At 40.6% G+C, this 27650-nt stretch overlaps 1 protein-coding gene across 3 annotated transcripts; it reads left to right on the top strand.

Moving 5' to 3' along the window:
• LOC137287094 (CTP synthase 1-like) lies at window positions 1-27650 on the top strand. Of its 3 annotated transcripts, none has more exons than XR_010957013.1 (16): window positions 1-108; window positions 1474-1670; window positions 4249-4419; window positions 5462-5562; window positions 6653-6769; window positions 7925-8008; window positions 8447-8527; window positions 9414-9701; window positions 10290-10378; window positions 10661-10755; window positions 18894-19000; window positions 19177-19273; window positions 19784-19839; window positions 23450-23546; window positions 24508-25281; window positions 27027-27650. XR_010957013.1 is itself a non-coding variant. In XM_067819226.1 (15 exons), exons 2-15 carry the CDS (start codon window positions 1505-1507, stop codon window positions 24750-24752), a joined length of 1794 nt encoding a protein of 597 aa, XP_067675327.1. In that variant the 5' UTR covers window positions 1-108; window positions 1474-1504; the 3' UTR covers window positions 24753-27648. The 3 variants fall into 3 exon arrangements, 1 of the variants encoding a protein (XP_067675327.1); XR_010957012.1 differs by having other exon boundaries at window positions 24508-26644; window positions 26989-27648; XM_067819226.1 differs by having other exon boundaries at window positions 24508-27648.

The raw sequence follows: 27650 nt of genomic DNA, 5'->3' as shown, positions 1-27650 counted from the left end.
GTAATTGTAGATGGCGCTGGTGTTCAATGGTGGCACTTGCTGATCTCTGTGCAAAACTGACTCAGCAGTCGTTTCTGGACAGCATAATAAGCGATTGTGACAATACTGGTTCGTTGATTTGATTACCTTAAAGCTGAAATGTTATTTTATGTGAGAAATGTTTGTGTTTCAGTCTCAACATTTCGTGAAAATTACATTTTCTTAACGTGCGAAAAATTAAATCTGGCGCCATTTTGCTTGCTCCGAAGACGATATGACCCATGGAAGTAAAGATCACACGGTGTGAGAAATCCACGTGGTCTGACAAGTAACAGTTATTCCACTAATTCGTTGTTTGAGTGTAATATTTTTCAAGACGATCCTTTACAAGATTCTCATTACATAGCATCAAAATATAAAGGTATAACCATTTAGACGGATAAATACCGTGTGTTTATGAGACAAGTGATAAAGGACTGAAGGGATTGTTCAACACGTGCGCTTACATTCACAATGAATTGTGTCATTAGCGGGCAGTGTTGTCTGAATTGTAAAGATCAGAAAGAGGTTTGTTCTGAGCCAGTTTTGTAGAGAGTCAAACGGCTGTTATAGCCATATAGCACTTTGCCGATGGATTTCATTCATTCATTCAGTATCTGAAAGGAGCAGTTTATTTTCAAATTACTTGTAAACACTTAAACACCTTTCTCTAATTGAAATAACTGATTACAGCCTAAGTGTTTCGAAGGTTTGCTTGGAGCCACATAGACATTGCTATTGTAAAGTTTATTTTTAGCAGAAATTGTAGTTGAACCTGCTTGGCCAGATTTTTTTCTGTGAACATGAATTAATGTTTGATAATCGCAAACAAGTGAAGCAAGGTTCTTGCTGTCACTCCCAGGCTACCAGAGACCTAATATGCATGTAGATTTAGACAATGAGAATGAATGTTCTGTTAGATATCCTGAATGGTTCTAATAGGATTTTCTATTAGAGGCATGATGTCTGTTTGAGGCTGAATATTATTCATGGATTACTTAGCTTGCATAATGTCATTAATGATAACTGGAGGGCATGTGTCAGTGTTGCTTGATCCACAAATTGAATGCCAGTGAATTTCACTCTTTAACAGTTGGGTTGTTCCCATTTTCATTGTAGGGATAAGGAAGCTCCACTTATGTGCACTCAACCATTAATTAATGTGTTTCACAAATGGGTAGGTACTCATAGCTCAGCTAGGAAAACAATGACTCTGGTCACCAACATCACAAACTTCAGTTCATTACGCTTAGCTCAGCTAGTATGGTTTATACAAGCATTCATTAGTCTGCTGAAAACAGTGCTTAGCTTAACTCAGCTAGAGTAATCTATATAATCACTCATTAGTCTATTGAATATGATGCTACAGGTCAAGTTAAAGATTGTAGGGCTGAAAGGTTTTGCGAAAGAGTGTTATAAAATTTTATTGAAAGGAACATTTTATTTTTTTGACAGAATAATCCTGGCTAGATACTTGGGACCAGCCATGAAGTATATTTTGGTGACCGGTGGTGTCATTAGTGGAGTGGGAAAGGGTGTACTAGCTAGCAGCATAGGTACCATCCTCAAGTCCACCGGTGTGAGAGTCACTTCCATCAAGATCGACCCCTACATCAACATTGATGCTGGCACCTTCTCACCTTACGAGCATGGTGAGTTACACATTAGAGAGTGAGTGAGGTTCTTGGTACTTGGGACCAGCCATGAAGTATATTTTGGTGACCGGTGGTGTCATTAGTGGAGTGGGGAAGGGTGTACTGGCTAGTGGCATAGGTACCATCCTCAAGTCCACCAGTGTGAGAGTCACTTCCATCAAGATCGTACCCGTGAAGGTCCCGGGGTAGAATAGGCCTTCAGCAACCCATGCTTGCAATAAAAGGCGACTAAGCTTGTCGTGAGAGGCGACTAACGGGATCGGGTGGTCAGGCTTGCTGACTTGGTTGGCACATGTTATCGGTTCCCAATTGCGCAGATCGATGCTCATGTTGTTGATCACTGGATTGTCTGGTCCAGACTCGATTATTTACAGACCGCCGCCATGTAGCTGTAATATTGCTGAGTGCAGCGTAAAACTAAACTCATTCACTCACTCACCCATCATGATCAACCCCTACATCAACATTGATGCTGGCGTCTTCTCACCTTACGAGCACGGTGGGTAACACATTAGAGAGTGAGGTTCTTACTTTTATGCTGCACTCAGCTATATTCCAGCTATATTGCAGCGACCTGTAAAGAACCGAGTCTGGACCAGACAATCCAGTGATCAACAGCATGAGCACTGATCTACAAATTTGATGTATTTGGCTATTGATGTAGATAATGGAGATTGATGATTTTTAAAGGTCACATGCAATGTAAAACACAACTTTGCAGATACTGATACATTTCGGTATGCACTTACCGAAACAAATCATAAAAAATGCCAATTCAACCTATAAAGTTGAAAAAAAACACCATGAAAAAAAAGCCCGCAAAATCAGACTTCAAACGATTCACTAAATTTCCCCCAGCGCTGAGGAAAAAGTTGTTTCAGCAGCTGCACTGCGCCCATAACGCATACGCAGTGAATAGATACATTTAGCTTGAAACAGTATGCATGACCAGAGTATGAGGTCAAGAGCAGTAGTCTTATCTTGGTTGTGTACACAAACAAGTAAATGATCTACTTGTTACATGAATAAACTTGTTGATTGTGGTAAGCAGCCTCTCAGAGAAAGCTCAATGTCTGGTTTATTGACACCTATATGTCTGCCTGCCTGCTGCTAAAGACAATATGCAATACACAGCTTCAATCATTGACCACATACATTTAACTTAACACCTATCAGGCTATACGCCATAAACAAAATAAATAGATTATGACTCGTGCACCCAAGTCCTGTCTCTGCCACATTATGTAATTAGGCACACATAACATGTTTTTATTCTGTGGGTTGCAAACAAAGTATGTACATCCATTTTTTTTTTTTGATGACTGGATCTGACGGAAAGTGGTGCATACTCGTGTCAGTTTCAAGTCAAGCTATGTACTTGGACGAATGACAGTTTCTAGCCACTCGATAGTTCATCTCTACTGAGATCATTTTTGACTGGATCGAATGCAAATTCAGAGAACTTGTAGTTACAAAACCTAATATCTCTATATACATTCTTTATGAATAACAACTTCTTACAGATTTTGATTTTGTTTGGAAACGATATATGAATCCATTCTGAAACGATGCATCAAGTACAATAAAAGAAGTTGTTATCCATAAAGAATCTTACTTTCTTGTGACTCACCATACTTCTGAAATGCCCATCAAACAGACCATCTTTCTGTACACACAATGAGCCCTCAGCATGTCAGCAAATGAACCAGCCAATCGGAGGCTGTTGTTACACTTGAGTGCACACCCACCCGCTGTGACTGGGTTTGGTCTCCTGAAGGCTTCTTTTTGAGAGAAGTACAAAATATTGTACTTTTGAATCGTGATTGTAAGCTTATAATTTTGTTTATGTGTTTTTTACAAGCAACAATGTATATTATATGTCATGAATAAGTGAAAATTGTGTTTTAATTATGTTTGATTTTTTTGTTGCATGTGACCTTTAAATGGAAATCGATTCATTATTGATGAATATCAGAGGAGTTACTTTAAAAAATAATTAACAAATAAGAAAGCAATCAACAAATTTCCCATCAATGGTTTGTGGTGACATATTTGGGCTTGGATGACGAGCATCCTGAACAGCCAATGAATGAAGATCTAACTAATGTATTTTGTGAGTAAATTTTGAAGTCGTTTCATTGCGATACTCCATTTACGATATTATCAATTGCACAATTTTCAAGTCAGTGATCATTAGTAGTGATTCCCATTGACCATATTTCTGATTATCAATCTTTTCAGGCAGCCAGCCATTGTTTATCCTATTTAAACTTTGAAGTGGTTAATTTTATCAGAAAATATGTGTGTAGTATCACTGAATGTTTTTTTGCAGATGTTGAACAATCACAGTTGATATCCAAATGAAAGTGCCGTGCTAAAGTTGACTCCCCAAAACATGCCCATGACTCCTCTCATGACTCCGAAATTTTCATGTCAAGGCCAAACACAGGGCATATGCATATACATTTTTAGAATGGTATATTATGCATGAATAAAACTATTTGACTTGTGGAAGCAAATGACAAGAAAGACAGCACTGTGAAGCATCGGTGAATATAATGCTCTTTTGTTGTAGGAGAGGTGTTTGTACTTAATGATGGTGGAGAAGTTGACCTTGACCTTGGCAACTATGAGAGATTCCTGGATGTGACATTGCATCGGGACAACAACATCACGACAGGGAAGATCTACCAGCATGTGATCAACAAGGAGAGAAGAGGCGACTATCTAGGAAAAACTGTACAAGGTTTGTGTGTCAGGCTTGTAAATTTTAGGTTTCACTGCATTTTTGAAGATCTGTGTGTTGCTGTCAGGGGACAGTGGTGGAGGAGTTGCCTAATTGTTGTAGCGTTTGCTCGTATCCCAAAGACCCACGTTCGATTCCCGAGATGGGTACATTGTGTGAAGCCCATTTCTGGTTTCCTTGGTTTGCTCACTTTCTCCCTTTAAGCGGCAATATTTCACCCCAACCCTCCTGACAATATCAGAAAAGTGATACCTGAGTTTGAAAATGTCCTTGTACATGACTATGTTTGTGGTCTTTAATATGACCTCACCAATAAGATGGCACATCTATTGTAATAGTATCTCTGTGATGTTAGCTATAAATATTTTTGGTGACTCAGAGATGAATGGTTGTGTGATTGATAGTTGCTACAACCTATGATAGCTTGATGAACTGCCTTTTATTACATTGATATTGGGACTATTAAAGTTTTGAAAAATACCAGGATATGTCAATGAATGCCAGGGATAGGTAGTTTGGAATAATAGATATTCTGTGTAAGGGATGATGGGGCACCTTAGTGGTTAAAGATCTGTGTCGCTGAAGACCTGGATTCGATTTGCCACATGGGTACAGTGTGTGAAGCCAGTTTCTGGTGTCCCTTACCGTGATATATTTCTGGAATATTGCTAAAAGCTGTGAAAAATTGCTCAAGCAGTCTTTAGTCAAAAAACAAAAAAGAAATTGCCTTCAAATCTGAATGCTGAGTTGTTTTGCCATACGTACAGGTTTATGAATTGATGAACCTGTGAAGATCCAGGATGGAATTGGTCTTCTGCAGACCATGCCTGTTATCACGATAATATGACATTACTTGCTGCCTTGGTAGATGCATGTCACTATGTCCCAGCTGCGTTTGTCGATGTCATCACTAGATTGTCTGATCTAGACCCTGTTACTTATGTATCGCTGGAATATGCTGAGTGTGGTGTTATACAACAAATAAAACAAAAAACAGGATGAATGTACCATCCTCACTGAAGATTTTATCTTTTCCCTGCAGTTGTGCCACATATCACTGATGCTATTCAGGAATGGGTAGAGAGGGTAGCAAAGGTACCTGTTGATGGGGACAAAAAGACACCTGATGTTTGCATAATAGAGGTGAGTGAAAGTTAACAGTGGAGTTGCTCCCTTGATCTACACATTGTCTGCCATTGGTCAGTAGAGTGCGTTCCAGTGGAGATATAGAGGATACTAATCGACCTTCCATGTAATACTCAGAGCTCCAGATAATTTTTCAAGCAACTGGGTATTTACTCCCATGTCTGTTTATGTATGAGTAATTGCATTTTCATGAGGAGTAACTAGCATTTTGTGTACTAGTTACAAGAATTGAGTACTTTTACACGGAGTTTCTTATCCTTACTGGGTACTCATCTCTTCTAAATAAGTAAACAGGGTACTTAACTCTACCAAATATGTATATATAAATACAGCTCAATGGTCTTAAAGCTCTTAGTAATTGTCATATTGCCGAACATTCGGCAGCCATTTCTAAGTACTCAACATGGAAGTCATGTGACTATTTGAGTAACCCCGGACAGAGGCTTCGTCTATAATAGTATTTGTTTATATAAGCATTGCTTACCATCATCTAATGGTGTTTTAGAGTCTGTGCGTCGCAACAAATCATAGTTATGCCAATTTAGTTATTTGAGTAAAGTACACTGGGTTTTAGGTCTTTCTTATGTGTTTTTTGTACATCCAGATTTGCAATTAATGGAGTAAATGTCATTTTTATTGGGTAAAATATGCAAATACGTGCATTAACTGTAATTATGTATCTGTATTTCATGGAAGCGAGTTTAGTGTTCTGTTTATTACCCTCAAACATAATTCTATAGAAATTGCAACGACATTGGCTACCACAATGACTCTCGGGTTTCCATGCATCTAAGACCATCGCAAGATCTAACACCATTGTGTCTTTTGTGACAGAGGTAGCATTGTGACATCATTGTAAACCAGTATCACATCATACGTGTAGTGGTAACTGGTATTACACTAGTGTAATATTGACAAAAAAATATTGCACTGCAGTATCTGCCACGGGCGAGTAATAAAATATGCTAATCAACTAATGGGATAAAACATGTCTGAATGAAAGGAAGTCCAGAATGGAAAATGTGTGTGAGCTTTTATCACAGTGAAAGTGGTTTTAACTTTATCGTTTTGTTTGATGATATTACAGCTTGGTGGAACTATTGGTGACATTGAAGGTATGCCATTTGTGGAAGCTTTCCGACAGTTCCAGTTTCGAGTTGGGAGAGACAACTTTTGCTGTGTCCATGTCAGCTTAGTTCCACAGGTAATTCTGACAGGCTGTGCTTGTGTGGTATTGCCTGAAGTGATGTATTTGCCTACAGGGTAAAAGTGTAAGGGCTTAAGCAAGCATTGGGGGTATGAAGGTGAACACAACGTAAGTAAGGACTATTATATGATCTCTGTGGAGTCAAGGGTCTCCTTTCATGAAGCATTAAGGTCATCGTAAGTCACTAAGGTAACCTTAGTGTAATGTTAAAGAATGGGAGTTAGGTTAATGTTGGTAAAGGTTGCTTCGTGATGCTGATGTGGTTAGAATTGGTCTTCAGCAGCCCACGCCTGTCATAAGAGGCGACTAATGGGATCATATGGTCAGGTTCATTCAGACCTGGTTGACATGTCATCGTATCCCAGTTAAGTAGATTGTGGATCACTGGATTATCTGGTTCAGACTTGACTATTTACAGACTCATACTAATTTGTTAGTTTGTTCACATTTTTGTGTGTTAGAATATGCCTCTGGTAGTCTATCCGACTGAAGATGGGTGAAACTGCTGATTGTATCAATTTCCGATGCCTGACCCATGTTTTTGATTAACAAACCCAGTGATAAATGACCTTTCCCTAGAGTAAATCTGTTCCAATATGTTTAAAATTATCATCAAATAAACCTGGGGATTCTGAGTTCGAATAGAATGATATCACACGACAAAAACTTTCAAAACTGCAATCATTATTACAATCATTATTATCCAGCTCATTTTGAAATGGCATACACTGGGTATGAGATAAAATGCAATCTAAATTCCCAGGGTCACACCTTAACAGGTATATGAACAAGTGACATCTTGGACCAGAATATAACAGCATTTCTACTCAAAGTCGATGCGACCCGTGAAGATCCCGGGGTAGAATAGGCCTTCAGCAACCCATGCTTGCCATAAAAGGGGATTATGCCTGTTTTAAGAGGCAAGTAACAGATCGGGTGGTCAGGCTCGCTGACTTGGTTGACACATCATCGTTTCCCAATTGTGCAGATCGATGCTCATGTTGTTGGTCACGGGATTGTCTGGTCCAGACTCGATTATTTATAGACCGCCACCACATAGCTGGAATATTGCTGGGTGCGGCGTAAAACTAAACTCTCTCCCTCGTTCACTCAAGTCAATGCCACTGTTTAAGACTACACATTGTTTTGTAGCCACGGACAACAGGGGAGCAAAAGACCAAGCCCACACAGGCTAGCGTAAGAGAGCTACGTGGCTTGGGACTCTCTCCAGATCTGGTGAGTAGCACCCAGTTGCTTCCAGTGAACTTACAATATGTGTGTTGACAATGTAATTTCTTTCTGATGCTGCAGGAACTGTCTGTGGAAGGGCCGCTTCAAAATTTATGTTTTGGTTGACACTGTTTCCTGTTGAAACTTTGTATGCTTGTTTTATGGCGAGAGTGTCTTACGAAGTAAGTGACAAGACCAGTCATGGTGTCTGTATGTTTATTGAATTGTTTCATTTTCTGCAATATTTTATCATAAACTGGTTGACCACAAATAGATAAGACAGCATTTATAAGTAACATGTTAGTAGTGATCATCAATCAGTATACTTGTTGGTGTTATTTTTATTTTAAATTCAGAGACTTAAGAGAAAACCCATATGTCAGTGTCCTTATATATTATATATATTTCCTGTAGTATTGAATGAGACCCTTTTCTTTCCATCAGATTGTTTGTAGAAGTGCCAACCCCCTTGCTAATGAATCGAGGGAGAAGGTGTCACTCTTCTGCCATGTGGCTCCAGCACAGGTAGGTGGACAGTTCACAACACAAGATCCAGTGTCACCAGGAGGTATAGTGTTTGTTACATCTCAAGTAGTGTAGGTTACTGACATAAACTGTCATCATACATCTAGTGATCCCAGGTGGTATCAGTTATATACATCTAGTGATCCTAGGTGGTATCAGTTATCATACATCTAGTGATCCCAGGTGGTATCAGTTATCATGCATCTAGTGATCCTAGGTGGTATCAGTTATCATGCATCTAGTGATCCTAGGTGGTATCAGTTATCATGCATCTAGTGATCCTAGGTGGTATCAGTTATCATGCATCTAGTGATCCTATTTGGTATCAGTTATCATGCATCTAGTGATCCTAGGCGGTATCAATATCTACAATTGTCATACACCTAGTTTTCTCAGTCTTAAGATCAATATCTGCTATTTCTATGTGGGCATGAGAACGTTTCATTTACATGTTGTATTTCATCACCAGACTTTAGTCAAGCTTGTCGTGAAAGGCGACTAACAAGATTGGGTGGTCAGACTGCGTGACTTGGAAGCATCATCGTGACTGTCGAAGTTGCCCATCAAATTACCCCTGTGATCCAGTGTTCCAGTCCTGTATCTGAAACATTGGTCCCTTCTACCGTGTCATAGTGTGTTGTTTCATGTTATTCCCATGGGATTAGAATGGATCTTCTGTAACCCTTGCTTGTTATAAAAAGTGACTAACATGATAGAATGTCAACTCCAAGACATGGTATGTATCCCATTTGCTGAGATTGATGCTCATGCTGTTGAGCACTGGATTGTCTGGCCCAGACTTGATTAGTTACAGACCACTGCCATATGACTGGAATGTTGCAGTGTGCAGCATAAAACTAAACTCACTCAGTGTTGCTTGTTACAGGTGATATGTATACATGATGTGTCGTCCATCTACCGCGTCCCTCTTCTGCTGGAACAGCAGGGTGTACCTGACTTCTTCGTCAGCCGGCTCCATCTTCCAGTCCCCCGAGTTCAACCTCAGCGCCTCCTGTTGCGCTGGAAGGAGTTGGCGGACAGGTACGACAGACTACTGAAGGAAGTTACAATAGTGTTGGTGGGGAAGTACACCAAGCTGGAGGACTCCTATGCTTCTGTTGTCAAGGCTCTCAAACATGCTGCTCTTGCTGCTAGTCACCGACTTGATCTCAAGGTTCGTAACAAGCTAGTAATATTTTAGTATTTGAATTGCCATGTGTTAGTATAACAGTGCTGCGACCAGACTATGTAATTGCATTGGTGCTTTGTTTATAAATGTATCTTTTTGCAGCAATGGTGCATATTTATAATTTTTTACACATTGTTATACATCGGGCACGTGATTAATTTCAAAATATGACTATTTCCATGAGGTCATGTCAAATTTTCGGAAATCAAAATAAAAATATTGAGACTTTCTGAATTCAGAATAATGCTTCCTAGTCTCTGCACATAGCTAGTGCTTGGTACATCTAGTTGCATACAAAACTGTATCATTACAAGGAACTTGATGTACAGAGTTTATCATTAAATCATTTTGGCTGTCAACATGTCAAAGAGAAGGACTGCAGACTTTTCCACATTGGGTTATTGGCCCACATTTCCTAAAGTTAGAGGCCAAGGAAATCCAGGCTGCAGCACTGGTGTTACAGTGGAATGTTTTCCATGGTTGTATTTCACATATCACTTTCTCTGATTAATTTTGTGCTGTGTGTTTTAAATGTTTGTAGTTATTAAAAAATGTTTATACGGTTTCGTACAGTATATAGAAGCTGCTCACCTAGAACCATCCATGCAGCATGAAAATCCACAAGGCTACCACCAGGCATGGAGAGAGCTGGTTGGAGCCAAGTGAGTAACTCAGCACTGATTTTTGTCTTTTGTCCAAGCGTTGTGAAAATTAAATGTTACCCGTGAAAGTGGCACTTAAAATTTTAGAATTGATCTTTGGTAACCAATGCTTGTAAGAGGCGTTCTCTCTTCCTTACACCTCCTTGCATCTTCTCACTCACTTACGCATACATACACACGAATTCGCGCAAGCGCATGCATGCACACACAGAGAAAAAAGGGAGAGAAAGAGTCCCTTTGACAAGCATGATGTAACTCCATACATAAAACCTTTTTTTTCAGCGGTATCATCGTCCCAGGTGGTTTTGGTAGTCGAGGCACTCTAGGAAAGATCATGGCTGCCAACTGGGCACGGACAAGGAAGGTCCCATACCTGGGTAATAGTTACTGGTGTCATGCATATGATTATCTCCATGTTTCTACAGGGATGTGTCTTGAACTGCAGTGTACTGTCATGTGTTGTAGCTTGTCTTGCATTACCTCCATGTTTCTACAGGGATGTGTCTTGAACTGCAGTGTACTGTCATGTGTTGTAGCTTGTCTTGCATTACCTCCATGTTTCTACAGGGATGTGTCTTGAACTGCAGTGTACTGTCATGTGTTGTAGCTTGTCTTGCATTACCTCCATGTTTCTACAGGGATGTGTCTTGAACTGCAGTGTACTGTCATGTGTTGTAGCTTGTCTTGCATTACCTCCATGTTTCTACAGGGGTGTGTCTTGAACTGCAGTGTTCTGTCAAGTGTTGTAGCTTGTCTTGCATTACCTCCATGTTTCTACAGGGATGTGTCTTGAACTGCAGTGTGCTGTCATGTGTTGTAGCTTGTCTTGCATTACCTCCATGTTTCTACAGGGGTGTGTCGGGGACTGCAGTGTTCTGTCATGTGTTGTAGCTGGTCACGCATTATCATCACCCCGGCATGTAATGCAGGGGGATAAAGTCGATGCCTCATCCATCCGTAATCATTTTGTTTCTGGGGCAAAAGTCAGAAACCGTTCACTATTTTAAAACCAAACGTGATGGATATAATAATCTGAATTTTGCTATTTACAGAGTTTTGGCATTTTTATTTTTTTTGTTTTTCCATTAACATTTTGGTGTTAGTCTAATGTTGGGGTGGGCTTCGTTTCTGGAACAGAATTAAAAAAACGTTCAATATTTTTCTGCAAAACTTGGTAGACATATCAATCAGAACCTGAAGTGGTACTGCTTGCTATTTACAGGTTTTTGTGGTTTATTAATTTCTCGGTTTCCATGGAAATGTTTCGGACTTTGTCTCAAAATGGAAGGATGGGCTTCGTTTCCGGAGCAGAACTCAAGATCCGTTCTTTATTTTTCTGCAAAACTTGGTAGATATACCAATCAGAAGCTATAATGGTGCCTTTTTGGCTATTTACAGGTTTTTGTGATTTATTAATTTCTTGGTTTCCATGGAAATGTTTCGGACTTTGTCTCCAAATGGAAGGATGGGCTTCGTTTCCAGAGCAGAACTCAAAAAACATTAAATAATTTTCTGCAAAACTTGTTACATACATGAGTCAGAACCTAAAGTGGTGCTTTTTGGTATTTACAGTTTTTTGTGATATATTATTTCCTCGGATCCCCTGGAAATGTCTCAAAATGGAGGGATGGACTTTGTTTCCTGAGCAGAACTCAAAAACTTCTAACTATCTTTAGGCAAAATTTGGCAGATATGTAGGGGATACTCTAAAGTGGTGCCTTTTGCTATTTACAGACTTTTGTGATTTATGATGTTCTTGGTTTCCATGGAAACGTTTCAGACTTAGTCTCAAATTGGAGGGATTGACTTTGTTTCTGGAGCAGAACTCAAAAACTTCTATATGTCTTTCTGCAAATCTTGATAGATATGTAGGGGAGACCCTAAAGTGGTGCCTTTTAGTATTTACAGACTTTTCTGATTTATCATTTTCCCAGTTTCCATGGAAACAATTCTGACTTCTCAAAATGGAGAGATCAGCTTTGTTTGTGGTGCAGAACTTGAAAACTATTCAAGATCTCACAGCAAAACTTGGCAGATATTTGAGGCAGACCACAAAGTGGTGCCTTTTTCTACTTACAATGGTGGCACCCGTGGCGAGCCACCTCCTCGTGGTGGGTGCTGGGTAACGCCAAGAGCTCGCCGACATCCCCGTAGTGGACCCGGGAGGATATTTGGTCCACCAACCCGTTTGCCGTGGGTTGCAGCCCTGTGTCGGCGGAGGAGGGGATCCTGGTGGTTGAGAGCAATAGGAGCTTGCAACCGTGTTCCTGTTGCTCAATACACCACTTCGGCCCTGACTTCGCCTAGACGGGTGGTCGAATAGGCCCGGTTCGACCAATCGGCTGGTCATGCCAAGCCCTGTGCATGGGGCATTATTATTTTTATCAATGCACATATATCATTTGGAATCGTTGTAAATTTGGACTTGACTATATAATCTAAAACATTTTGAATTTGAAGTATGTTGTTCTGTAATTTGCCTAGAGTCCTATGCCAGAAGGCGGTGGCTCATGGGCCAATCTGGTAGAATTATTAATCTCTTAATTCTTCTGCTGGAGTATATCATCCGGGTATCCTTGGTGCTGCAAGCTGGAGGCCCGCTTGCTTTAGCATTGTCCTTGTGATACTCCATGGTGGGTGGGGAGCTCGGATGATGAATCATATGACACCAATCATGGCTTATGAAATACCCCCCAAAAAAACCAAACGTCCACTTGAAATTGATCCCGTTGATACTTCTCATAGACCGTCTCTATCGATTGAGTATTGGCCACGTTTCCTCGTTATTGAGACTCCGGACAAGACACCATTGAAGTTGAACCCTTTCGCAGTATCTAAGGGCATTCAAGGTATTGCTGGGGATGTCAAGAACATTAGACGCTTGCGTTCGGGTGCATTACTAATAGAGTGTAGCAAGAAACAGCAGACAACCAATCTGATGAACATTGAATCTTTTGTGGGCATTCAGGTCACGGTCTCTGCTCACAAGACCTTGAACACAAGTAAAGGTATCGTCAGAGATCGTGATCGGTTGTTTGCTGACATGTCCGAGCTTGATATAGCATGCGAAATGAAGGATCAAGGTGTGCTGTATGTGAAGCGCTTTTCCACCCGAAAAAACAATGAAACAATCCAAACAAATACCTATCTGTTTTCTTTTTCATTGCCAAATGCTCCCAAATCAGTAAAGGCGGGTTACTGCAATATCCAAGTTGAAACCTACATCCCCAACCCGCTCAGGTGTTTTAAATGTCAGAAATATGGACACGGTGTATCTACCTGCACATTGTCTGTTGTGTGTGCTCACTGTGGTGAGAAGACACACACAACAGAAGATTGTGACAGTGACTTTAAAAAATGCACTAACTGCTCTGGCGACCATTCATCTTCGTCAAAACAGTGTCCAATATGGAAAGAGCAAATGGCGATTAACAAAATAAAGTTCACCCAAAATATCTCTTTTTCTGAGGCAAAGAAACTGGTGAAGAGATCTGACCTTCTAGAAAGTTATGCTACAGTAGCAAAATCATCATCTGAATCCAACTCTAAAATAACAAAATCATCCACAGGATGCCAAACTACCTTGACTTGGGTCAGTTCCGACTCCCCACAGGTTTTATACCCTGCTATATCATCCCAGACTGAGGAATCACTTCCTACTACATCAAAGTCCTCTGATCATAAGTCATCTTCACAGTCACGCTCTGAGTCTCATTCAACAGCTGATAGACAACAAATTGTTAAAACTAAACCCAAACCTAAGTCTGATGCTTCAAAGCAACAAAGTGGCAGAGCTCCTAAGGGGTCACAAAATAAAATTCAATTGTTTAATAAATATGGGTCTCTTGAAGATATGGACGTTTCTGAAAACGTCCATTCTAGGGCACATAGCTTGTCGCCCTCCAAAAGAGTGCGGGGTAGATCCCCAAAAAATCCCCCCAAAAGATAGTTTATTCCAACAATATTGTACAATGGAACTGCAGAGGTTTGAGGACTAATTTACATGAATTACAGCTATTAGTCCAAGATTTCACACCTTCAGCGTTATGTCTCCAAGAGACATATTTAAAACAAACAGATGCATTTGACCTTCGCCATTTTAATGCATATCATTCTTTTTCACCTCCGGGTGATAGAGCCACTGGCGGGTCATCCGTTCTAGTCAGACAAAACGTTATTCAAAGCCCTGTATCACTTAATACTAATATGCAGGCTGTTGCTGTGAGAATTACTTTACATGTAGCGTTTACGCTATGCTCGCTGTATATTTCGCCGTCTTCGACGTTTGCCAAAACTGATCTGCAAGCTCTCTATGACCAACTCCCGAAGCCCTGTATTATAATGGGAGATTTAAATGGGCACAACCCTCTCTGGGGTAGTGTAAATATAAACGCTAAAGGTAAGTTGTTGGAGGACTTCTGTTCTGACAACGATTTATGTATTTATAATGATGGCTCCAATACGTATTTACACCCTGGGACAGGGACCTATTCTGCTCTTGACCTGTCACTCACAAATTCAGAACTACTTAATGAATTCGAATGGTCAGTCCATGATGACCTCTGTGGAAGTGACCATTTTCCTACTATATTAAAAGCTGTAACTCCATCCGATGTTCCTCCATCATCAAGACGGAATTTTAAAGAGGCTAACTGGACTTTATATGAAACACTGTGTGCTGAAAAGCTTAAACCTGAACGTTTTACTGACGTTCCTGATGCTATTAAATGTTTTTCTGATGAATTGAACTCCATAGCTGATGAGTGTATACCAAAGTCCTCTGCAGTTCCACACATAAGAAAACCATGGTTCAACGATGAATGCAAACAAGCTAGGAAGGCAAGGAAAAAAGCAGAACATTATTTCCGTCGCCATCCTATGGTGCATAATTTGAATAAATTTAAAATTTTAAATGCTAAAGCACGGCGTACTTTTAAACAGAACAAACGCCAATCTTGGCAAAATTATGTATCTAAAATAAATTCTCGGACACCCATGTCCAAGGTATGGAATATGGTCCAGAAAATTAAAGGTAAAGGTACTAAATCTACTGTCAATCATCTTAAACATGGAGATCAAGTACTTACCGATAAATCAGATATCGCAAATAAACTGGGTGAAACCCTTGCTAAACACTCTTCCTCTTCTAATTATTTACCTAAATTCCAGCAGTATCAAAAACAACAAGAAAAGAAAACTATTAATTTTAATTCTGATAATGGGGAAGATTATAATGAAACTTTTTCTATTCATGAACTCCATACTGCTCTTGATCAAGCTCATGATACTGCTACAGGAGCTGATAACATACATTATCAACTCCTGAAGCACTTACCAGAATCCTGCCTAGAAACTCTCCTAAATATTTTTGATGATATTTGGACATCGGGTAACTTTCCTTCATCATGGCGTGACGCCATAGTAGTACCCATACCTAAACCTGGACGTGATCATACCGATCCATCCAATTATCGTCCGATTTCGTTAACTAGCTGTGTTTGCAAGACCATGGAACGCATGATAAATAATCGACTTGTTTGGTACTTGGAAACAAATAACCTTATAACTGATATACAGTGTGGTTTCCGTAAAAACAGAAGTACTGTCGATCACTTAGTGCGACTGGAATCATTTGTTAAAAATGCACTGATTAATAATCAACATGCTGTGTCTATCTTTTTTGATCTTGAGAAGGCATATGACACAACCTGGAAATATGGTATTTTAAGAGATTTACATGACTTCGGCTTGCGAGGTCGTTTGCCTCAATTTATTGCCAACTTTTTAAATAACAGACAGTTTCAAGTTCGAGTGGGTTCTACCCTGTCTGATCATTACAATCAGGATCAGGGTGTTCCACAAGGCAGTATTCTGTCTGTCACACTTTTTAGCATCAAGATAAATAGTTTATCAAAAGTTTTAAACGATTCAATTGATGGATCGTTATTTGTGGATGATTTTAATATTTCTTGTCGTGGGAAAAATATGCATACCATTGAACGGCAACTGCAGCTTTGTTTAAACAAAATAAATAAATGGTGTCTTGAAAACGGCTTCAAATTTTCTAAATCGAAAACTAACTGCATACATTTTTGTCGTAGATATAAACCCCATAAAGATCCTGAACTGTCTCTAGATGGGACGCCCATTAAAGTTGTGAAGGAAGCCAAGTTCTTGGGTCTAATCTTTGATTCACATTTAACTTTTCTACCACATATTAAATCACTTAAAACTAAATGCCTGAAAGCACTTGACTTGTTGAAAGTTGTTTCAAATTCAAAATGGGGAGGGGATCAAGCTACCCTTCTCCATCTCTATCGATCACTAGTTCGTTCTAAACTTGATTATGGCTCAATCGTTTACGGGGGAGCCTGCAAAAGCAATCTTAAACTTCTTGATCCTGTCCATCATCAAGGTCTGAGACTTTGTCTTGGATCTTTTAGAACTTCACCTATTGACAGTCTCTATGTTGAGGCTGATGAACCTTCTCTTGAGCAGCGCCGTATAAAGTTAGCTTTACAATACATTACTAAATTATACTCTAATCATTCTAACCCTGCATATAACTGTGTTTTCAATCCCCTTTATGAGGATTTATACAACAAAAAGTCTTCTCTTGTCCCGCCTCTGGGACATAGAATTACACCTTTTCTTTCTGCTGCTGGGATTGAGCTGGAAAACATAGCTCCCTCCCGTCTTCTTTCTTCTCCTCCCTGGCAGTTGGTCAGGCCTCAAGTAGACCTAACATTGACCACATTTAAAAAATCAGAGACTAATGAATTACAATATAAGCAAAAATATAATCAATTAAAACATAAATATAGCAATTATAAATCCTTATTTACAGATGGGTCCAAGGATGGTGGCGCTGTGGCTTGTGCCACTGTCATTGGATCCAGAACAATATCTTCTCGATTACCAGTTAGTAGTTCTATTTTTACAGCTGAAGCTAACGCCATATTAACAGCTCTCAAATATATTCAAAGACACCCTAAACGTAAACAATATATAATCTATTCAGACTCTCTTTCTTGTCTCCAGGCGATTAAAAATTTATCATGTAAACATCCACTTTTAATTGACATTATTGAATTGTATAATAATCTTGCTACTGGCCAATACGACATCGTCTTCTGTTGGTTACCCAGCCATGTAGGCATTTCAGGGAACACAATGGCCGATCTTGCTGCCAAGGCAGCACTCAACAAATCTGTGACACCGCTTCTTATTCCCTACAGTGATTACAAAGCCACCATTAGATCTTATATCCGTGATCTGATGCAAAAGAAGTGGGACACCCAAGTGGGTATAAATAAATTACATGAGATAAAACCTTACATTGGTTATACCCACTTGGGTTGTCAATCCAGATTTGAAGAGGTCATACTACGACGATGTCGTATTGGCCACACTAGATATACTCATGCATACCTGTTGAAAGGTGAGGATCCTCGATTTTGCATCCCTTGTGATGAGAGAGTCACGGTCAAGCATATTCTGCTTGACTGTGTTGAATTCTCCATCACAAGGGATAAATATTTTACAGTTAAAACAATGAAGGATCTTTTTACCAACGTTAATTCTCATTTTATTATAGGTTTTTTAAAAGAAATTGATTTTTTGGGTGAATTTTGAATAGTATGTTTCTGTAAATAGATGTATCTTAATGATTGGTAGTTTGAATTAGTAACTTGAATTGTTGGTGGCTGTACCCTCAAAGGGGGTTGAAGTATTGTAAAATTATTGTCCTCCTGAGAGGGTACGTAAGTCCACAAACATTCACAGTAAATTTAAGTCTGCCAGGTTTTTAATTGTAGTATTCATGTTGTTTTAATTTTGGCTAACCTTTCGTACAATCGCCAGCAGCTGAGGGGATGATGTAAATCCAACTAGGGTCCATGCAGGTAGCAAAGGTACTGTAAGTCCCCATGGTCCCTAGTGTGGTGATCTACCTTCAGTTGTTGGCGATCTATAGTCTGTTTTTATTATGTATTGTCTAAATAGTGCTATTAGTTTTAACTTTCCATACTAGTTTTACTTAAAACTGTGATATGCTAGTTGTTTTACTGTCCTCCGTTGACAGATTTTTCCATATGCATATATTTAATTTAAATGTTCTCGTCACGATATGGCTGAGATATTGCCGATGTGACGTTAAACATTAACTCACTCACTCACTTACAATGGTTTAGCATTTTTATTTTTCCTGGTTTCCATGGAAACGGTTCTGACTTAGTCTCAAAATGGAGGAGTAGGCTTCGTTTCCAGAGGACAACTCGAAAACAATTTGAAATCTTGCAACGGATCTTGGCAGATATATGAGACAGATCTAGAAGTGGTGCCTTTTGCTGTTAACAGATATTTGGCGTTTATATTTTTCATGAATTCCATGGAAACAATTCAGACTTGGACTAAAAACACAATAAGTAACTGTCGGATGATTTGTCCTTTCAAATATGTGTGGGCCGGAGGGATATGTCATCTTCTGATGACTCTTGTCTTCATGTTTCTACAGGGGTGTGTCTGGGACTGCAGTGTGCTGTCATAGAGTTTGCCAGGAATGTGGTAGGTTGGGAGGATGCTCAATCTACAGAGTTTGATTCAAAGACATCTAATCCTGTGGTAAGTATAACTTATGTCCATGCTTAATTCAAACATTTGAAAAGGCGCTAAAATGACATGTCATGTAGCAAGCCTGACCACAAGATTCCATTAGTTGTCTGTTATGACAAGAATGGGTTTGCTGAAGACCAGTTCTCACCTGGATCTTCAATTGTTCCTGTTAATGACAATTCCAGGTGATCGAAATGCCTGAGCACAACCCAGGCCAGATGGGAGGAACCATGAGGCTCGGACAAAGGAAGACTATTTTCACAACAAAGGACTCGTTACTTAGTAAGTTACAAAAGTAATAAGACCACTTACACAGCACTGAACACCCAAGCTGTACAGAAATGATCTAAGCACATACATCATAACCAAATAGCCCAGGTAATCCAAGCTGCTTGATGGGTGTTTAAAGGTTAGTCATATGCCTTATTTCAAGGAAGTGTCTGGAGTCAAGCTGCCAAAGACAGCCAATTAGCCAAGGGGTACATGTGACCAACTTTTTTTAATGTCAGCTGATTTGGGTGTGTCTTTTCTGCCTATCAGTTATGTTCATCTGCGTCCTACTCAATTGTCTGTGTCAGCAGTTGATCCTCATGTATTCATACATGCTCAGAGACTGATATTTGGCACCAAGTCTGCAGCAAATGTCTATGAATATTTCCCTGAGAGAAATTTCTTTTCCATTTTCATGAAAAGGAAGTCATAAAAGCATGATGGCTTGTTAAGTATTCCATTGATAACAAGACCAGTGAAAATAAGGCTTAATTGTATCTCACCTTTTTTTTAATCTTTCAGGGAAGTTGTATCATAACAAGGACAGTGTTGACGAGAGACATCGGCACAGATATGAGGTGAGTCATTCTTAACAATAAAACAAAACATTACTCCACCTAATTACACAACCAGCTCAATGCACATCATTTCACTCTTAACTGTCAGTGGCATAGGAATGACAGGTCTTTATGGATAGACAACTTCTTTATTATGTGGTAGTGGCATTTCAGTATAGATACCTATACCGTCTTTAAGCATGAGGTGGAGAATGGATAACGCAGCAAATATGTAGGGTAGATGAGGCCTAACACTGATGATTGATGATAAACAATATGATTCACAATGAAAACAATCCGAGGCCATTAACATCAAAATGGATGTTGGAGGGGGTGGTGTGTTTTGTTTTTTATCTCTCTCTCTCTCTCTCTCTCTCTCTCTCTCTGTGTGTGTGTGTGAGAGACAGACAGAGAGAGAGCTGTGTACTGTCAGAGGTTGCTGCAGTGACCTCCATGCCGATATCTTTTGAGTATTTCTAGTGTATCAGATTCCATGTAATCAAATTGGTTATATGATGTGGCACATCTCATATACTGTAAACAGCCAAATTTTTGCAACCGTTTATGCTTTTTCATAGAGATCCTCCTTGGGGTACTTATAAGCATTTAAATGTTCTTTAAATTCTTGCGACAGCTGTAGCTATATTTTTTCAATAAAATATATACAAAACAAAAAACATCGTTTTTGTCTTGTGAGACCACCCCTACAGGGCCCCTGGCCCAGTGACAGCCAAGAGCAGGTAACTCTTCAGACGATAGCCTCCAGCAAAACACTTCCTTTTCTGTCGCCCGCCCTTGAAGACGTGCTACAGCGTTCAAGAGATTCTTACTTCTCAAAGACAAAAGACTCAAACTGTATGTATGGTTTCTTTATTAGACGCATGGGCGCATTAGGAATCATTTTTTACAGTTTACTTGTCAAAATGTTGTTACTTTTTTGCTGTCCCTGTTGGTAGCCACGTGGCTAGCATAATGGTGGAAGGCAAGCCTTTTTTCCCGCCAAAACTTTTAAGTTTTCAGGGCGGTCTTTTTTAAAAAATAAGCTTTAGTTAGCTATACTTTTTATGTATTGCATTCATACTATTCCATATTTGTATAAATTTGTTGTAAATTTTGGTGTAGTGGCACTTAGCTTTTACCTTAACTACGTGCGTAGTTTTAGTTATTTTGCTTTGCGCCCATGCGTGTTTTGTTTCATTTATTGTTTCATTACACAACACTAGGGGTTATTTGTTGTTTTACAGTTTAAATCCTATTCAACATGCAAATCCTCTATTCCGGCCAAGGACCTTCACGACGTTTGTCTAAGGTGCCTAGTTGAATGTCACCATGATGACCTGTCATGTGAGGTGTGTGCGGGTTTTACCCCCCAAACAAGAAAGTCAAGACACGCCGAGGGGGGTGGGTGGGGGAATTTGGGCTCAGGACCCTCCATCTAAGCGTTCCCACAAAAAGAAAGGCGCAGCTTCCTCTTCAGAGGGGTCGGCTAAGAAGGCCAGGGTGTCTAGGGACCCTTCCCCTTCTCCTGCCACTGTATCCTCTGCACCTACCCCCACTTCGCAAGCACCATTAATCTCTGTTGATTCAATTAATGCCTTGTTTCAGCAACAGTCGGGTTTCCGAACGGAACTTGACACCCAATCTTCATTGAGCGGTCATGGTGGTTCACTTGAGGGAGGCCGCGGCCCGAGTTTAGGCTCGGAGAACGCTCCTCCCTCTGGGCAGCCGTCCTGCGCTTCGGGCGCTCGGCCTGCTGCCCAGCTGCTGGGGGCATCGACACCCCTTCCATTTCCTGGGCTCTCGGGTCACCCTCCGGTTGGGGGCTTGCCTCAGTTGCCCAGACGAAATATTTCGCTCTCTGGCAGGGGCGAACCTAGTGGCTCGGCCCTTCTCAGTCTTTCGGTTCCTTCGAGTTCCGTCTCGGTAGTGCCCTCGACAGGCTCGAGGGTTCTCTGTCTGAGGAGCATGAGGGGATGGATATTGAGGAAGAAGGGATTGGGGAGGAGTGCGAGTCGGAGGTCACATACTCGTTCGGTTCGTCCCTCAAACAGGTTAGAGAAAAGATTGCCGAGGTCTTACCTCAGGTTTCTATTCCTGTGTCGGAGCCCGACCCCTTGGAGTTTCGGCTTCCAGGGGAGGTGTTCGCGCCTACAAAGGTCGCCGAGGTGAGGTTGCGCCTGCTCCCATCACAGGTTGGGGAGATAGTGAATCCGCTCCTTTCGGGTACCCGGTCGCGCTTTGATCTCTTGGCTTCATTTGCTGGGCACTATGGCGGCTACAGTGGACGTGGTCTGGCGTGCGAGGTTGAGGATGCGACCCATTCAACAGGCGTTAGCCCAGTTGTGGTCCCATGCGGAGAGCTATGAGACTGTGCTCGAGACTCCCGCTTGGTTGATTCCTCACCTGCGGTGGTGAACGGAAGTCGGAAATCTGTCCAGGGGGATCCCCTTAGAGACACCGACACCTTCCCTCTCGATTCAGACGGATGCTTCCCTCACAGGCTGGGGGGGCGAACTATCAATCTCGGGCTGTTGGGCCGAGGACGAAGTTACCCTACACATCAATGTGTTGGAATTTGAGAGCAGTCCGCCGGGTGTTCGAGAGCTTTGTGGAGTCAGTGCGGGGTCAAGTGGTTCGCCTAGAGATGGACAACCAGACCGCTATGACGTATATCCTGAAGCAAGGCGGCACAGTGTCTCCGTCCCTCCTTCAGGAGGTGTATCAGTTTCTGCTGTGGTGCGACCAGTTCGACATTCGGGTACTTCCCGTTTATCTCCCGGGCATAGACAATGTCCGCTCGGATGCGCTATCGAGACGTATACTAGCCCCACACGAGTGGATGCTGCATCGGGGGATATTCGGGATTATTTCCCAGTTGTTCGGGTCGTTCCAGGTAGATCTGTTTGCCTCTTGGACGACGAATCAGATTTCTGTGTTTTGCTCAAGGATACCGGATCCGAGAGTGATAGCCAACGACGCCTTTCTGCTCGATTGGACAGACAGAGTGCTGTGGGCGTTCCCACCAGTTCCTCTGATCTCACGAGTCCTCTCTCAGCTGACCGCACAACCGGCTCGGCTACTTGTGCTTCTGGCACCGCTTTGGTCGGCTCAAAGCTGCTTTCCAGTAATTCTCAGGTTTCTGACTCAGCCTCCTGTTCTATTACCCTTTCGACCGGACTTACTATCCCAGAACCAGCGCGCCACACCCCAATCCAAGGATTCAGTGGGTGGCTTGGCCACTGTCCGGAATCGCCTCCATGCGAGAAGAATTCCTGCACCAGTTGCAGACACAATTCTGGCTTCGCGGAGGGATTCGACGAACGTTCAATATGAGGATAGATGGGCCTGTTATGCGCGCTGGTGCGTCGACAGGGGGATTCTCGATCCCTTTTCTGCAGATCTAGTATCTGTGTTGGAGTTGTTAAAGTATCTGCTCATCACACAACCTAGGTCTGTTCCCCACATGGTACAATTTCGAAAGCCTGTTTCTGGCGTCCCCGGCTGGAGTATTCCCAAAAGCAGTATGAAACCATACTTTTCTGTTTCTTGTCCATTTAATCATAAGGTGATATGCATGTGATTTTTGCCTCTGTTGATGTAAGGTTAGTTCTCAGGTGTACTTGTTTTCTAGGTGAACCCCTCGGTGGTGGAGGAACTGGAGAAGAAGGGACTGATGTTTGTGGGACGCAGTGAGGATGGTGAACGAATGGAAATCATGGAACTTAAAGGTTAGCAATAATTCACTGCTGAGTGCATTCATAGCACTGTGAGCACATTGAAACTGCAGTGGTCATTAAGGGAGTTAACTCTGCTGGCCTGATGGAAAATGATACTTGGGCCCAGGTATGAATCTGAAGCATTTATTCAGTCAAATAAAACATTTGCTATGGTTGAATGGTGTATCAGCGTCTCATTTCATGTACAGTTTTAATGAAACTGTTCATCTGCAACCAGTTTCGTTGACTTTTTAAGGGTTGGCAGTATTGTTGCAGAATACTTTAGTCAGCCACGGAGCATTTTGAAATAGTATCTTTCTCTTCCATGATACAGGGTGGTAGCCTAGTGATTATGGCGTTCACTTATTGTGTCGAAGACCCGGGTTGAATTCACCAGATGGGTACAGTTTGTGAAGCCCATTTTTGGTGTCCCTGTCATGTTATTGCAGGAATAGAGCTGAAAATGGCATAAAACTATACTCAATTCACTCTCATGAAGATGTCACTGTTTTCAAAGCTGCTGCAGTAATTTATGATTTTACATTTATGTCATTGTACAGTGTGTGTAAACTGAATATACAGGTTAGAATTGGTCTGCTGAAACCTATGCTTGTCAAAATGGGTTGGTCAGATTCGCTCACTTACTTGGTGCACGGCAAAATACCCCAGCTATGTATGTCAGTCAGTTGCCTGATCCATATTTGATGGTTTGTGTTCTACAGACCAGACAATCCAGTGGTCAACAATACCAGCATCAATCTACCCAAGTGGAATACAATGATGTGTGCCAACCCAGTCAGAGATCCTGACCACTTGATCCCTGTTAGTCGCCTCTTCAATCATGGGTTGCTGGAGACCAATTCTAACACTTGACCTACAGCTAGCATATTTCTGAGTGCATTTCTATCAGCAGACAAACAAGCCTATGCATGTGGTGGTTGTATGGCTTCAGTACTGAAGTTTTACATTTCAGATCATCCTTACTTCATTGGCGTGCAGTACCATCCTGAATACATCTCCCGCCCAATGAAGCCTTCTCCTCCATATCTTGGTCTTCTGCTGGCAAGTTGTGGACGTTTACAGTCTTTCGCTAATCATGGCTTCAGACTGTCTCCTAAGATGTCCTATTGTGAAGACGAAGATGAACTTTCTGATGAAGAACTCACCAATATCACATCACAGATGAACTTGGACACCTCAAACTCAAACTCATCTTAGAAGTTGTTAAGTCCAACTTAAACAGTTTTGTGCGTTCTGGAGGAAAGTAGGAGACTCAGTAATGTAGGTCTGAATAAAAGATTACAGAGAGTTACCATGACAGCATCCTTGATATCTCCGGAGTATACATTCCAATAAATTTCCACCATAACCTGGATTAATATACGATGATTGTATTATATCCTTTTGCTGGTTCAGCATTCTCACAGCTAAGCAATTACAATTGAACTTGCCAGTGTCAACAAAGATAGCGGTTGCATCTGCGAAGGTTTGTTCGCAGTGGCTCAGATTTTGAGGAAATCATACAAATTGTCAGGTCTGAAACCTTAAAAATATATTTGCATAAACTTATACCTCGTATGTTCCTCTGCATGATTTGTGTTGCCAAGTTTCATCATTTAGATAATTTAAAAAGGGAAAGTGAGTTATGATTGGTCCGCTCAACTTCCAAGCATAGACACCTGATTGGATATAAAGCCAGGCATGGGAGGTAATAAAATTACTGGGATAAGCCGTAGATGCATCCAGGGTATAGTGGAGATTTATTGGAATGTATTCCCTGAAGATACTGAGGATGCCATGACAGGTGCTGTGAATTAGGGTTGGTGTCACTCTGGATTAAAGCAAGGAAATTAACTGATTTTCCGCCCAGTCTAAGTAAGTTTAGGCTCCGTATTATTTGTTACACTGTAATACAGACTCGCACAAACTCTGGTGGCAACTGAACTATTGTTCTCATGTTATGGGTTTTTGAAAGCCAAAGAACATCATTTGTTTTGATGATCACATGAACAATTTTAGTACATATCTCTAATTTATTAGAAACAACATTATCTTAAACACAAGCCATTGTCAGAGTATAACAATAACTAATAGCATGAGGAAACACTGCCATCTGAAGAAATGTGTGATCCAATGATGTAGTCCGTTAACTCCTTGTGAAGATAAACGTACGATGACAGTGTTATGGTGACTGTGATGTTTATGTGACAAGGTCAAGGACAAATTGCCTTCATATTTTGTTGAAACATTTTAAGTGTAAAGTGTACCTGTAGTGGCAAGCAATGACGAAATGTTATTAATGCTCCATGAATGTTTGGTTCCTCTGAAGTCATTCCATGTTTCCCTTCCGTACATGTACAAATTAACGATTGTATTCTTCGAGAGAAAGTTTTGAACATACATGGATATGTGATAGATTTAAGACATACTGTCTGCAAAATTGTTTTTTCTTCTTAGATTGTGCTATATTGTGTGTATATTGTAGTCTTGATGTTGTAACCTATCTGTGTTTAGTTTTATGAGTGGTTAGAAAGAATTAAGACTATATACTATTTGTATAAATATCTATAACAGATTTCATGAACTGGTATTGTGCCATAAGGGAACAGATCTCGGTGTTGAAAGAATGGCGTTGTAGAACTGGAATTTGTTTCCAGATGTAACATGATGCTGTCCAGTGTATTCTGTATATAATTCCATGCATTTATTCTTGGTTTACGCTGCTTTGAAAAGTACTTTAGTTATGACTTAGCTATCTGGAAAAACATTTTATGAATCGGTGATTCAAAACCCATAAGTATACTGGCAGCTTGTGAGTGAAGTAGCTTGGACCTTACAGTGTTATTGAATTAATATATTTTTGTCCAAAACCTGCATAATGAAGGTGCTCAGTATGGTTAAAACAAATATATGTTGTTAGAATGCACAGAGACATTTCAGGGAATTAAGTGTCAAATCAAGTATATGAAGACTCAAGAATGAGATGTGTTAATGACTGTTAGGTTCTTTCATGTAGACAGTTATTCTGTTGATCTGTTATTTATACATCCTCGATATCTCCAGGGTATGCATTCTGATAAGTCTCCACTATACCCTGGACACATCTACAGGTAATTTCATTACCTCCCTTTGCTGGCTCTGCATTCTCACAGTAGCCCATCAACTAGGCTGCCTTTACAACCGAGCTTGCCAGTTTCAATAAAGGTAGCAGTAACAACTGCGAAGGTTCTCAGTGTGACTCAGATTTGGGGGAAATCATACAGATGTATTTACATGTCTGAAACTTCAGAAAAATATATGCAAGGACTCCTACCTCTTTCAGAAAACCTCTGAATGGTTTGTGTTGTCAAGTTTAATCGGTTAGATAATTTAAAAAATGAAAGTGAGTTGTGATTGGTTCTGCACAACTTCCCTGCGTAGACAGCTGAATTGGATGAAAAGCCAGGCAAGGGAGGTAATCAATTTATCGGGTTGACATGTAGATGCATCCAGGGTATAGTGGAGATTTATTAGAACGTATAACCTGAAGATATCGAGGATGTTTTCTGTAGTAATAACAAAGAAAAGAGTGTTCTGTTACTTATTTGTTTTCTCCCCTCAGGTGTTTATTCCAAAGTTCATCTGACCCATGTTTGAAATGATTGTTTTGTGATGAAACTGGTCAACTTCAAAGTGTTAGATGAGTCATTAGGAGCAAGATCTAGTTTTGTGTTCACTTACTCTAATCTCAAAGAAAACTAGTATGGACAGTCCCTGTGCATACATATTTTACTGTTTTTATGGTGGATCCCAATGGTACCCCTAATTCATTGTTGGTATATATACCCTTAGGTGTATATATTTGTATTGTTGATGCTCAATTTACTCCCATCATGTGTTCACACTGCACAAACCATCATGCCTCCACTTGTTTCTTCCCCCTCGTGTTTAGACATGTGTGTTTTAATTTAAGAAATAATCATTCACATGATTAATGGTGAAATATAGAAAAAACACATTTTCCAACAACTCTTGACTCCTTATAAGCCTGCTTACTTTGTATATGTAAATTTATGCCAATAAACTGCCAATTAATTGTGTATTATACACATTGTCATCCAGAAGATTTGTTAAATT

This window comes from Haliotis asinina, chromosome 6 (genome assembly GCF_037392515.1).
Source record: "Haliotis asinina isolate JCU_RB_2024 chromosome 6, JCU_Hal_asi_v2, whole genome shotgun sequence".
Lineage (NCBI taxonomy): Eukaryota > Metazoa > Mollusca > Gastropoda > Lepetellida > Haliotidae > Haliotis > Haliotis asinina.
This window is presented reverse-complemented; position numbering and strand designations above follow the sequence as displayed.

Excerpts from the sequence above, each read along its gene's own strand:
- LOC137287094 (XM_067819226.1), top strand. The coding sequence starts at position 1,505 with ATGAAGTATATTTTGGTGACCGGTGGTGTCATTAGTGGAGTGGGAAAG. Across the intron at positions 1,671-4,248 it reads CTTCTCACCTTACGAGCATG|GAGAGGTGTTTGTACTTAAT; the intron begins GTGAGTTACACA and ends CTTTTGTTGTAG. Across the intron at positions 8,528-9,413 it reads GCCATGTGGCTCCAGCACAG|GTGATATGTATACATGATGT; the intron begins GTAGGTGGACAG and ends TGCTTGTTACAG.